A 12,999-nucleotide genomic window follows, 5' to 3' on the forward strand; every position below is an offset into this window, starting at 1 on the left:
CCGCCGTTTATATCAGGAAATGGAACCCTGAGAGGTCCGAAAGTCGAGCGGCGACTTGGAGGCGAAGGGCCTCTGACTCTTGAGGGCTGTGGCAAAGACGGATCCATAGATGGAGAGATCGAGCTATGCCCCTGCGAACCGCTTCGTTCATCGGAATGGACCCCGGCATCCCTAACCGAGTCAATTAGGGACTCCAGTCGGTCCCACGGGCTTTGACGTAAAGTCGACCTTCGCCGTCCCGCATCACTTGAACGCGGCATCGGGGATAGCCCTGCCTCCAAACCTGGTGCTGCCTCGGTCCTCTGAGACTGGCCTGCCCGCTCCCCCTCGACCGAGGCTCTGCAGATTGGGCAGGTGTTGTGCTCCTTAAGCCACAATTCAACGCATTCATCATGGAACCAGTGCTTACATAGGACACCATACACGCATCGGTCCTGACGTGTGTCATTGTTGTTCGTCGTCCACTTGCAGATTGATACTCATCCGTCCGCCGAGTCTAAAACCCCAACCGCTCCCCTTGTACCATTTTCGACGTAGAGGGCCGATTCACAACGGAGTCACAATCATCCAGCATGACTCTATTTCTGCAGCATCTATGCCAAGCTCGAAGATTCGCATGCTTGTCAAGACAGAATTGGGTAATTGTTTTGGCAGTATTTTCTGAGCTGCCAGAGGAAGAAGCGTAAGTCAGAAATAGATCGAAAGACGGTAACCAAGGTCCACAAATGCAAGTACATGTGGAATGGCAGAAACTGCCCTTTTGGTCCCGGTCGACGAGAGCAACTTTTGCTTCCAAGTTAAAAGAGCTTAAAACCAGTCAAAAGCCAGAGGGGGTATATTATATGCTTCACCAATAATGGAGTATTATGATGTATTGAATACACATATATATCTAGGTTGTTCAGCATTCTACCCATACGTTTGCGAACTTCGAAGGCCATATAAACTGCTACGCAGATGAGCCTATCAATTACACCATGGCAAACCAAACCACTCCAATAGACCTTCCTTACTATCCTTTGACGATCCAATCTAGCGGAACTAATGATAATATCATAATTGGGCTCTTGGTAGGTCTTCTCGTTGGAGTTGGTACCTTAGTTCTATTAACTGGCGCAATTCTGGCGTCTGTTCTTCTGAAGAAGGCCAAGCGTCCAGATGATACGAACACACGTGATGGGCAAGATCCGCTTCCTAAAAACAATGTTGAAGAGGCGGAGCGTTCCATCGATCCATATCACCCAAAGCCATCAAATGTACCACACGTAGTTTATTACCCGCCGCCCGGAACGCACCCAGCGCATCGGGATTACAATGCAGCCGACATTCAAAGCGGAACCGGTGGAGCGCCTCGAGCCTTAACTCCTGTTCAGCGGGAAGCACCAAATGCTCTTCGTCGGCCTACGCCACCACCTCATATAGAAGCGTGGCATTATGGACCGAATGGCAGTGGTTAAGGATTGCTGTCTTGTTCACTATTGGACCAGAATACCTTTGGGGGGAATTCCTACCGCTTACTGGAAGAAAGGGAAAATGCACTTAGACAAGGATACCTCAACATCATCGTGCGACATTACGCTGCCATCGATGTGATGTGTTGGGTGTGAGGATGGTCGAGCCGATGGGGATGCCGATGCGTCGGCACTCTCGCGTATCGAATTCGACTTTTCGGATGCAGGAGTCGACTCGAATGAGTCTCTGGGCTTTCGTTATCTGTGCCCATTGTGCGGTTGTCAATATGACTAATGTTTGCGATCGTGGGTGTTATCAAGAGTGACAGAAGGTTTGACGGGAATGGTCGCGCCAACCCCGCATAGGACAGGTCGGTATACTTGACAGGCAGCGGTTAACGCTTAAATTTGGTTAAGTTTAGTAGGCTGGTTACTCAGGCCATGATCAGCCATGCGCTCAACTAGAGAAAACAACCGAATGCACAAAATGGACGGCCTCTGATTGACAAGTTGTCAAGGGATGACACACCAAGAAAATATGATGATCCAGACGAATGACTCTCGTTCCAACATTGTGTTGATCGCCACATGATGTTCCATGACACAGGATCACCTGAATCTGTGTATCCTAGATCTTACACAATTGGGCTTCCCCTTGGTACCCCCGCCGCCTTGACCCACATCTTTGACTTCACGCTCCTTAAAGCTCGCCTTACCGCATACCAGCCCGCTCCCATGGCTGCTAGTCTTTGTCTTTGGCCGTCGATATAATATAGTAATTACACAGCCCCAATCACTTCCTCAAAGATGATCCAGCCGACGAACAACCTGTTTATCAAAGGCTGCCTAGAGCCATTGATGGAAAACCTTGTCTAGCGAGCCATCAGGGCAAGCCCAGGCAGCGTCTGTGTACTTCTCGTCCATGATCTCCGTAAATCTGGAATGGTCTTCTCAACCCAGATTTTGCGAATGTCTTCTGCCGTTGGAACCCCAGATCCAAGGTCAGATCCGAGGTGCTTGCCAGCAATCTTCTCTGCCGTATCAAGGAGCCCGAGCCCTAGGAGAACCACGCCGATAGAGTAGATATCATCCACCTTGGAGAGTTAGAGACCTACGTCCGAAGTAGCTATATCTTTTAGATACCGGTAGAACTTATCACCAAGCTCCGTGTTGACACCTTCCGTTTGCACTCTGTACAAGGCCATCTGATGATCCATCAGTTTCAGACCTTTTCATGCAAGCAGGGGGCCCCCCAGCTTCATTTGCAGGTCGGCTACCCCACGACGTCTAGTTTGGTGTGTCAATCAATCCGGTCAGGGTGATAAGCCGGTGGAAGGGTTTACCCTATTAAGAGTAATCAAGGCAGAGATCTTGATGAGACCGTGGAAATAGCCAAAGAGGATAGGGACATGGTAGAACAGAGGTCCTGAGGATAGCAACACCAGAGACCTAGAGGCTTGACGGCCATAGTGAAGAAGAACATCCAGACCAACTCGGCTTTCGGGGAGTAGTGGCGGGTTTCGGCGTCCAAATTGGCTGTGCTCCGCCACAGCGAGAAAAGCATCAGAGGGTCTCAAGCAAGGCCAGCGAGCTGAAGGTTGCCTGTGAAGAGCGTAGGCGCACCACAGCTGCTGATTATAGTGAGTGGTATCAGCTAAACCATTTAATTAGAAGCAGGAAGAAAAAAGGACTCACGTAATTACATGTGGCTTCTTGAACAAGCTCGTCCAGTTGCTACGCCAGTTGCTACATGCACAGCGGGAATACCGGTACAGGAACTTCATGCCGGTCTTGAGCGTCGTCTCGATACGTCGCCGTGCGAATTCGCCTTCCTCACCCTCGTCGTTTGTTTATTATTTCCAAACCGCCAACACGATTATCACCCCTAAAATCGTTTCCTTCATCCATATTTACCAAAGGTGGCCGCTTGAGGCGAACTACCTGCAAGTTTTCTTAGAGGTCACCATAGAAAATGGGGTGTGCCGAAATTCAACACCAAAACTGATATCTATACAAGAATGGACGAGAGGGTTCTATGTTGCAAGGCAGGAGCTGGAGGCGCAGAAGCGTCATTTGTCGGAGGGGACCACGGCGACCTGCGCGACGCCAATCTGCTGTGGACGGCGGAAGAAACGGGTTAAGGGGGTGGCTGTTCTTGTCAGCCATAGAATTAGCCTGGGAAGAAGGGGTAGGAGGAAGCAGACCAAGGTAGACCAATTCTGAAACCAATACAAGGCAACTGCAGCCGATAGTATTAACGATCTATGTGAAGATATTGACTAGTTCTCGTTTTAGATCAAGAAAAATGCTAGTCCCCGCTCTTGTTTAATTGAGCTATGTGCGGACTCCTCCTCGGCCTATTGTTGCCCCCCTGAAAATTGGCACAACGCGCAACCCTTCCGGCAACTGGTGGTGAGCATGACGACTCTGAACGCTTCACAGGTTGTATTTGCATGATTTTTATCCCGGCTCTACTCGGTTTCTTGGAAGGATCCGGGTCTGTTGAGACGGAGTCGGTCTGTTATTCTTCGCTAGGAACGCCTTCAGGGAACAAACAATCGTTCATCTCTTTAATTACATCGACATCCTCCTCTTCGTTGTAGACCAAAGTATTGCTATGGAAACTGCTGTTCTTGTTGGTCGAATTGAAAATGTCTTTCAGACAGCAATCGTGTTGGTCATAGGTTTCTTGCGACACAACCTTTTTTCTCCTCCGCATTCTTCTTGTCTTGCTCCGTCTCCGGGGGTTTCAGGCCGGGCTTGTAGAAGAATTGGTGATGGTAGGACGGGTGCGTATAATACATGAGCTCGGGATCGTCAATCAGTAAGAAGGTCATGTGACGGCGAATGAGGTCCAAAGCTCTGTCAGTGAGGCCATTGTTAAACTGGCCGTGCCCAAGTTCAGAGGTAGCTGAATAGTTATGTGATAGGATATGACTTCAAGTGATTAAAATCATGAGCTTATATAGAACGTGAGATAGGAAGAACCAAGAGAACGCGACAATAGAGTTTAGCGCCTTAAACAAATGCAATCAACAATGAACCATGGACCGAACCAAATGGCCCCCCGATCTACTTGGTCCATGAACTGAACATAGGACGCTGAACGTTAACAGCACTACATATCGCAAACATCCCTCTTGATCCCTCTCTCGATCCTGGGGACAAGCCTATGACAGCAGGCCACGAGTCTGAGACGAACACTGAGTTATGCAGGGCTACTGCAAGCCATCACAGGTGGAAAACTTCTTTCATACAACAATTGCGCCAGTACTTACTCGGGTTACGGCTGTAAGACCCAAGATATTGCTGGGAACGCCACGCTACGTCACTCGCTCAAGGTCTGATGGGTCTAGTCATATCTTTGAACCTTATGGCACCGATCTAGCGTTCAGTCGTTTCTCAGGTTTTCGTACGCAATCCATCAGCATCTTCGATCTACATAGTGAAACGATCCATTGTCTAGATTTAGGGTTCTGATCGTCCAATCCCCCCAAGAAGCCGATTCGATAATGAATAAGAAAGTAGGTATACATTTGTCCGCGCAGTCAGTGACCTGAATCATCCAATGCGGCATTCCAAGATTGGAGAAGCTGTCCATCTTGGCGTAGATAAGGGCCTATGGCGAACTTATTCTGCGAGGGAAGTACATGAAGGATTTGTGACTTCGGGGAACATTGTCAATTAGCATATATTATAATGGAGGGCACGGAATCTTGTTCATCTTTGTAAATAGGAGGGTGGCTGCCTCACCTACAGCAGGTGCAGAGCCACTCTCACTGCAGTGTGTACATTCTGGCGTTCCACTGTTGTTCGCCGCTCATTCTGGTGTGTTTCCATGCAACCACTGAGATTGCATGCACCCTGGTATGAAGGTTTAAGTCATGTCGAAGGCGTCGACAAGTGATTCGACAGCTACCGATGTCGCACACGGGAATGGCGGCTGAGGTTGGGAACTATTTGCGACATGCATCGGTTCAGGTTCCTGAATGGTCCACTAGGCGGTTTGCGTCGAATGTACGTTTGCCTTTGTACTTTCCCAAATTAATATCTTCCTGCCCATGTCCAAGTTGAACATGCCATCCACATCTAATTTTGCAGCCAAACCTCGTGCGACGGTTCGTGAAAATGGCAGTAGCGAGCAAAGTCTACTCAGGCAACTCGGCCACCCTTACAAAGATCGACAGGCTGAGGGAGCGTCTCGGGACATCACGGATCTCGCTTCCACAGGTTATAAACTACTTTCCTAGTGAAGTACGACCTTGTATGGCTAATTCACTCACAGCTCGTTGTTGTTGGGGATCAAAGTTCGGGGAAGAGCTCTGTTCTTGAAGGGCTTACCGGCTTTGCATTTCCCGTGCAGCCGAGCTCTGTACAAGATATGCAACACAAATTACCTGTAGGCGAGAGACTCTTGTTGGAATCGCAGTTTCGATCATACCGCATGAGAATGCCAGCCCTGAGGTGAAACAATCTCTTCTTGGATTCAAAAGAATTCTTACAGAGCTGCAGGACACACAGCTCGCCACATTCTTCAAAGAGGCGAATGTGGTAATGGGGATAGATAGCTTGGGCACTGGCTCCGCCTTTAGCGAACATGTCCTCAAGATCGAGATTACGGGCCCTGATGTAAGTCTATGCGTTCTGTTGATCGAATCTCTCCTTTGTGGCGAGAAGATTGGGTTGGATATTAACGTAGCATAGCAAGAACATTTCACTGTCATAGACGTGCCAGGGATTTTCCGCAGGGAGACTGCCGGTGAGCAAATGCTTTCAAGTATTCAGAGGGAAATCTAATCCAGAACAGGGTTGACGACCGAAGGCGATATCGAGTTGGTCAGACGCATGGTAAAGTCGTACATGAAGGATCAGAGGACGATGTAAGGGAGTCCCTAGAATCATTGGATTGCGTACTAACAAAGTGCTTCTCAGTATCCTAGCCATCATTTCTAGCAACGTGGATCCTGCAACTCAGGAGATCCTGAAGCTTGCTAAAGAAGCTGACCTGGAGATGAAAAGGACGATGGCGGTCCTCACCAAACCAGATCTCAACATCGAGCGCACGACCCAGCAGATTGCCATTGACTATGTTACTGGCAAGCGTAGTGATCTCACTTTGGGCTACTACATCGTCAAAAACCGTGGCCCGGACGATGTGGAGATGACTCTTGCGGACGGACAGCAAGCTGAGCGCCTGTTCTTTGCGAGTGAGCCCTGGTCGGCCTGCAATGCGGTTAAGAGGTCCGGCATAGACGCCCTGAAGCTCCGAGTGCGCGAACTACTGACAGAGCTAATCAAGAAAGAGTTTCCGAAATTGCGTATGGACATCTCAAAAAGCTTGTCTGACATGAGAAGCCAGCGCGACAAACTAGGTAAAGCTAGGAACGAACCGGAGTCGCAGATGGAGTACCTGTGTGATCTGAGCGATGAGTTTCTGGCAATGGCGCGCCATGATCTAAGTGCTGACTATTCCTCCCCGGAGATGCTTTTTAAACGAAGTAGCCTCAGGCTTCTCACCCGTATTGTCGAAATCAACGAACTGTTTTCCAAGGAAATGTCGACAGCGGGCCACACGCGGGACTTTGGCGATGCCAAGAGTGGTGCGGAAGATAGGAATCTGACCCCGCCATGCGCATCACCGATTACTGTAGCAAGCGTGGCCTCCGATGGAGAGTCCAATGGGTTTGAGCATCTAGGCCGTCTCCCCAGATCACCAGCATCAGCCAAACCACGTTCGTCTGTGTCGCTCGAGGAACGTCTGGGAACCTGTACAACACTATATCCCGATGGAGAAGTCTATAAGGCATACCCAGAGCTTGAGAAATACTGTGATTATGGCTGGCAATTGAGCTATTCCAAAGGTTCCGAGCCAATTCACGAGTATATCAAGTCAATATACAGCCTGAGCCGGGGACGTGATATGGGAAATGTAAGATACATATGCTGTCTTTTCCTACTGCTAAAGGCTAAATTTTATTTATAGTTTGGGGAATCGCTCATCTCAACTCTCTTCAGAGAGCAGTCAAGGAACTGGGAGCCAATTACTCTCTGCTACATCAATCGTGTCGTCCTTGTCATTCATCACTTCGCCAAACAGACCTTGGATTTCATTTGTCAAGATCATCTCCATGTCCGAGATGAGTCGTGGGATAACCACATTCTTGAGGCTCTGCAGAAGTCTTACGAAAGAGCCATGAAACATGCCAGATTCCTTCTCAAGGTTGAGCGGGAAGGCATCCCCTATACGCTCAACCGTTATTTCAACGAGAACCTGCAGAAGGCTCAGAACACCCGCCTTGCTGAGATGGTCACCAGCGTCGGGGAAGAGGTCTCTTACGAGGATATAGGATCGCCGAATCGAAAAAAGGGCATGTTTATATCTCTAGAACGGCTCCAAAACCTGTCTTTGGCGAAGTCCAACTCGGCACAGATCGTGGAGCGCATTCATGACGTTTTGGAGAGTTACTACAAAGTAGCTCGGAAGCGGTTCGTCGATGTGGTTTGTCAGCAAGTGGTTGAGTACTTTCTCCTCTCTAATGACGAGGAAAGCCCGCTTCAGGTGTTCACATCGAAATTTGTGCGACGCTTGAACGTGGGGCAGCTGGATGATATTGCGGGCGAGGATGCATCAGTCAGGGATCTCCGGGCCAAGTTGGACCGAGACATAGGTGCCTTTGAAAGTGCACTAGAGATCCTGAAGGGTTCTGCATAAGACCATTCCAAGCAAGCAATGGCTTAGTGGCAAAGCATTCTTATTGGTCTTGGCTCAGCATCAAAGGTTGCGTCAGCGCATAGCAGCTCTGCCGGACTAGTCCATAGCTCCTGGCTCTCTCTCCATGTCTAAATACTTTCTACATGCAATCACTCAATCCAAGCATTGGATTGTTAAAGCTGTTAAAGCATGCGAATCCTGATCTCAGCCATCCTTTATATTCTGTGCTCTACGAGACCGAGAGGTCAGGCATGCTGGCCAAGGGTTGAAAGTTCTGAGCAAATAGAGTAGACAAGCCAGAGTAGCAAGCCGCTGGAAGAAGTAGTGCCGCTTTTCGTCAAAGCCGTGCCCGCTGGGAATTGGCTCTACTGTGGTACACGGACAAACCCGCGTTCTTGCGCATCCCCCCACAAACTTTCCAAAAAACCGTCTCCCTTAACCGGCAGTATTTTCCGCGCCCGTGGTCCATGATTTCAGGTCTATGTCCCCATTGGCGATCCAGGGGCACACACGCACACAATTTATTGACGCCCGAGCGTTGTTTTGTTGTTGTTGTTCTATTTAACGTCTAGGGAGCGGCTTCGCCGCTCCAACCTCCCGTGGGGTATGGGACGTGCTGCCTGTCCGTCTATCTGTCTATCTGTCTATCCGTACATTGTCTGTCTAGCTCAGATACACGTGACCCTGAGGGCCTAGGTAGCATCTTCTGCCTTGGCTTTGGCTTACTTCGCTGGCCTTCAATCACTCCGTCTTGATACTCCAGCCTCACCTTCCGATGTTAGATATGGTTTAGTGTAATATGTATACGTGTTGGTACGAAGGGTGATTCCTCCCGGTGAGTGTTCTGGAGGGTAATTTCACGCATGCGATCGAGGGTATCTCCTTGTGTCTGTTAACCCTTAGGCTATTGTTTTGTGTGTTTTGATGTTTTTCCAGTGTTTGGGGGTTTTCTGTTACGCTGCCCCTGGGGCGCCGATTTCAAGCTCCTCCAGTTCTTCGTCTAAAGGGTCAGGTGTTGCTTCGGTAGGCGTCCCCCACCTGACCCTACAGCACAGGTGCTTCCCTTTGCTGGGCGGGCACAGTTTCGTGAAGTACTCGGTCGTGCTGCACCACTCCGAGAACTTCGGGGGTTCCGGAGAAGCCATAACCAGTATGCTTCTGTTAGGTTGCCCCAGCCTGAGCTCAGCTGGAGGTTGTGCAGCCTCATCGGCCAACTCCAGTCCGCCCACTGGGTTCCGTCTGGTCTTGGGCCCGGTTTAGGTGGTTTAGGCCAGTTTTGCAGTGTTCGTTTGCTACCGGGGCAGCATACCATGTGCTGCACGGATCTCGCGATTCTGCTATAGTCGCTATAGGAGCATGGGCAGTGTAGCTCCGCGTCCTCGTGCTCGAACCTTCTGTGGTACCATGCATAGTCGCCATGTGCGGTGATTGTTTGCATGTACCACCCTAGGTGCGCCCTGGGGATCTCGAGTACCTTTAAGCATTTCCCCGGTTTGTACAGTATTTCAGCGTTCGTTATCCCCGAGGAATACCTGGCCTTCGGCCACCAGTTGTTAGCCATGTCTCTAATCATTGATTTAGCCAAGGACTTGAGACCAGCTGCTGTCGGTCTCGAATCCGGGTCTTTCGGCCCGTGTAGGGCCCCCGATTTGGCGAGTTCGTCCGCCATCTCGTTGCCCTGGATTTCTTTATGCCCGGGGCTCCATTTGATCGATATATTGTGCCAGTCCATCAATTCATGGATTTTGATAAAGACCCATTGTGATGTCGTAGGGGCGTCCTTTTGGACGCTCCATATCGCTGCTGTGTTGTCGGCACAGATAGTTATGGCGCTATTCGGTGCTAGCTCGACCGCTTTCTGCAGTCCCCTTAGGGCCCCGAGTGCCTCTGCATCGAATACCACCCCGCATTTGTCCATCCCCCCTTTCCCCTCTGCTATCTTCTCCTGGCCTTCGAATACTACGTATCCGTAGCCTAGCCCTTCCTTAGTCTGCGACCCGTCTGAGAATACTGTAATATTCCAAGGGTCTTGTTGTTCGAACCAGGCCTTGAATGCTTCCGTCGCAGCATCCTTCTTCTGCCCCCCAGTTGGGTTTCTCCTTGAGCCGGTTTTGTACCTCGGAGCGTACAGTACTGTTCTTGGTGTGTATGGTAGCAGCAGTGCTGTATGTTGAAGGTTCGACCGTGGTGTCCGAACCTGCTTGGCCCTCTTCCCCCGTTGTATGATCTTTGGTTCCGCTCGGGCGGCCAGTGGGTGCCCCTCGTGCACTGTCCGAAGCCGGACTGCAAACCGCAACCTTGCATCTTCCAGTGCTACTCGCGCAGTCGGTAAGCCACTAACCCCGAATAACGTATCATTAGGGACGGTCCTCCAGACTGGGAGTACCGCCCTTGCGGCTTTAATTAGCGCCTTGTGGATGTGTTCGACGTGCCCACCGAGCCTGGTCCCGGTTTCTGTTATGCCCTTCCGGTTGCTTTTCCTTGCCGTGTGCGTCCGGCCCCGGTACCAGGCCTCGTGACCATACAATAGAATGGGCAGGATAACAGTTCGTACGGCCTTCTGGTGTCCAGCTGCTGGTGGTCCCCGTCTGGTGGCTGCCAGCGCTTTGATATGGTTGGCTACCTTCATCCCTTTGGCTGCTCTGATTTGTACATGTTGTCGAAACTTCAATTGCCTGTCGATGTGTACTCCTAGCCACCTGAGCGCTGGGGGGTGCTTGTTGTTAGACCTGGTCTTGCGTGCACTGTGGTTCGGGGCCGCCCCCCTGTTGGGGTTGCTCGTCGTCATTGTGGTCCGGACCGCCACGAACCTCCCCCGCCCGAGGCTGAGCCGCCAGAGGCGGCGTTGGTTGTGGTGTGGGTGGTGAGGGCGTCCGAGCCCCTGCTGCCGGCTCTCCCTCGGTGAGGGGGAGTGGTGTGATCCTTCCAGCGAGCGTTCTGATCACCGGGTTGGTTAGTTCTCTCCCTCTAGTGATGTGAATCGCTTCCATTTTCTCCGGCGCAAACTGGATTTTGTTCTTCGCTCCGTATCTCAGCACTTTGTCCACCTCTTTCCCCGCTAGGACTGCCGATTCCTCCAGGGTTTTTGCCGTCTTCATAATCGCTAGGTCGTCGGCGTTGACGCCCGAGCGGCGAAGCTGAAAGGGCAACTAACGCTAAATCTACTATACATTTTTTGAATCGCTTATTTGTCACCTAGAGCCCTTGCATACTCTATTTTCAATCAGTCACTCCTTTCTGCCATGCCAATACGTGCCTGTATAGAGCTCCATTAATAGTATTTTCCAGCAAGCTGGCTTGAAGGCCCTTCTTCAGTGTCCAGCATTCTAACCTTGGCAGCTGAAGCAGCGCCTGCAGTCTGAGGCATGGGGTAGTTAGTATTGGTAACATAGGTTAGTTGATGGCCTTATGAGGTGCCCATTTGGGTTGATTGGTGCGTCCAGTCGGCCCGTGGCCATGGCAAAGCCTGTCGTTGCTCGAACGGCCTCCATGTCTGGGGTCCGGAATTGATTGCCCGAGGGCGACTTTCCGCCCAAGTAAAAGGATAGGTTGCTTTTATGTATCCGTGCATTGCAGCATTTCTGTCCGGTATGTCCTCCATTTGCTGCATCGGAAGAGGAAGTGTTCTACTGTCTCTCGCACACCCACAGTCGTACTGGTCGGCCGGTGCCGCTTTGATCTGATAGAGGTATTCATTCGACCTAGCTTCCCCTGTTCGGAGCTGGGCCAGGACGCTGGCTTCTTTCCACGAAAGTCGGTCGTACAGTTGCCTCGTATGTTTCTCTGGTAGAGCAGTATCGACTCGTTTGGAGTGTTTCCCGACGCGTTCCGGCAGATTTATTTGAGCACTCCGTTTGGCCCATGCAAGATTCAGTGTTGTCGATTTTGCTCCTGGCATCTTGGTCCCTGGTTCGGCACCTAGCCGTGTCGAGGTCTTCGCTTCCTTCTTCGCGCGATCCATCAGTTCGTCCTCTTCATGCGTCGGTAGCCAGGCGACGACAATATGGTTTCCTTCCCTTCGCAGGCTCGAAATGGCATTGTAGGCTTCACCGATGTGTCGTTGCCCAGACTGTTGACGTGGCTTCCTCAGTGTGAGGGCCGCTGCTTTGTTCCTCGTCACGAGCATAATGTGCGGTACCGAAGTGTCGGTAACGAACGAAGGGTGTCGGCTATAGCAACTAGCTCTCCCGTGTACGGGTTCTGCTCTGTTCTTTCACCGAGTGTAATGGCGCGGGCCAAGTGCAGGCAGTCCCCTCGAATCGAATTCTGTATTTCGATGGCTGCACCAAAGCCCACTAGCCCGTTCCTGGCTGAGCTGCTCACCGCAATGTGCACCGCCCAGTCTGTACGCTCGACGCTAAAGTCCGCTTCCGACTCGTCCGCGATCGTCCTTATCCGGCTCTCCCACGGGGCCAGTGCGAACGGTTCGATGGTTTCCAGCTCTTCCATGGGTATGTCTTCTAGCAGGTCCGCTACTTGATAGAATGGCGATCGATGGTATCTCCGGAACTTCCGTATCCGCGCTGTGCTGCTGCGAAGAGGGTTTGTCGGTGGGAGGGTGTGGATGTCCGTCCACATTTTAATTGCCCTCCGTCAAAACCGGTCTTGGACCGCGGCAATGTGGGCCTCGGCTTCCGCCACGCTCGTAGCCACGGTCATGAATGTTCCCACAATCGCCTGAGCCCCTATCTTTTGGATGCGGTGGACGGGTTTCGCTGCCCTGTACCTGCACTCATGCATTGAGATGTAGCCTTCGGTGTATTTGAGATTTTTCAGAGCCACTATGGAAGAGGTTAGAAACACCGTCATGAAGACTGCCTGCGGCCGCATTGGCGC

At 51.1% G+C, this 12,999-nt stretch overlaps 2 protein-coding genes across 2 annotated transcripts; one reads left to right on the top strand and one right to left on the bottom strand.

The window, feature by feature from the left end:
- Positions 1–5,579: 5,579 nt before the first annotated feature.
- On the top strand, positions 5,580–8,163 carry PG998_014278 (uncharacterized protein; the record flags this gene model as incomplete). Its single annotated transcript, XM_066881094.1, is given in 6 exon segments — positions 5,580–5,705; positions 5,737–5,850; positions 5,862–6,133; positions 6,254–6,331; positions 6,384–7,380; positions 7,435–8,163. The coding sequence occupies 6 exon segments, from the start codon at positions 5,580–5,582 to the stop codon at positions 8,161–8,163; spliced, it is 2,316 nt and encodes a 771-aa protein (XP_066723946.1).
- A 1,000-nt stretch (positions 8,164–9,163) lies between these two features.
- PG998_014279 (uncharacterized protein) lies at positions 9,164–10,951 on the bottom strand (the record flags this gene model as incomplete). The annotated part of the gene is made up of 1 exon (XM_066881095.1): positions 9,164–10,951. One exon carries the CDS (start codon positions 10,949–10,951, stop codon positions 9,164–9,166), a length of 1,788 nt encoding a protein of 595 aa, XP_066723947.1.
- Positions 10,952–12,999: the final 2,048 nt, after the last annotated feature.

This window comes from Apiospora kogelbergensis (genome assembly GCF_038363985.1).
Source record: "Apiospora kogelbergensis strain CBS 113332 chromosome Unknown utg000010l_segment0_segment0, whole genome shotgun sequence".
Classification (NCBI taxonomy): domain Eukaryota; kingdom Fungi; phylum Ascomycota; class Sordariomycetes; order Amphisphaeriales; family Apiosporaceae; genus Apiospora; species Apiospora kogelbergensis.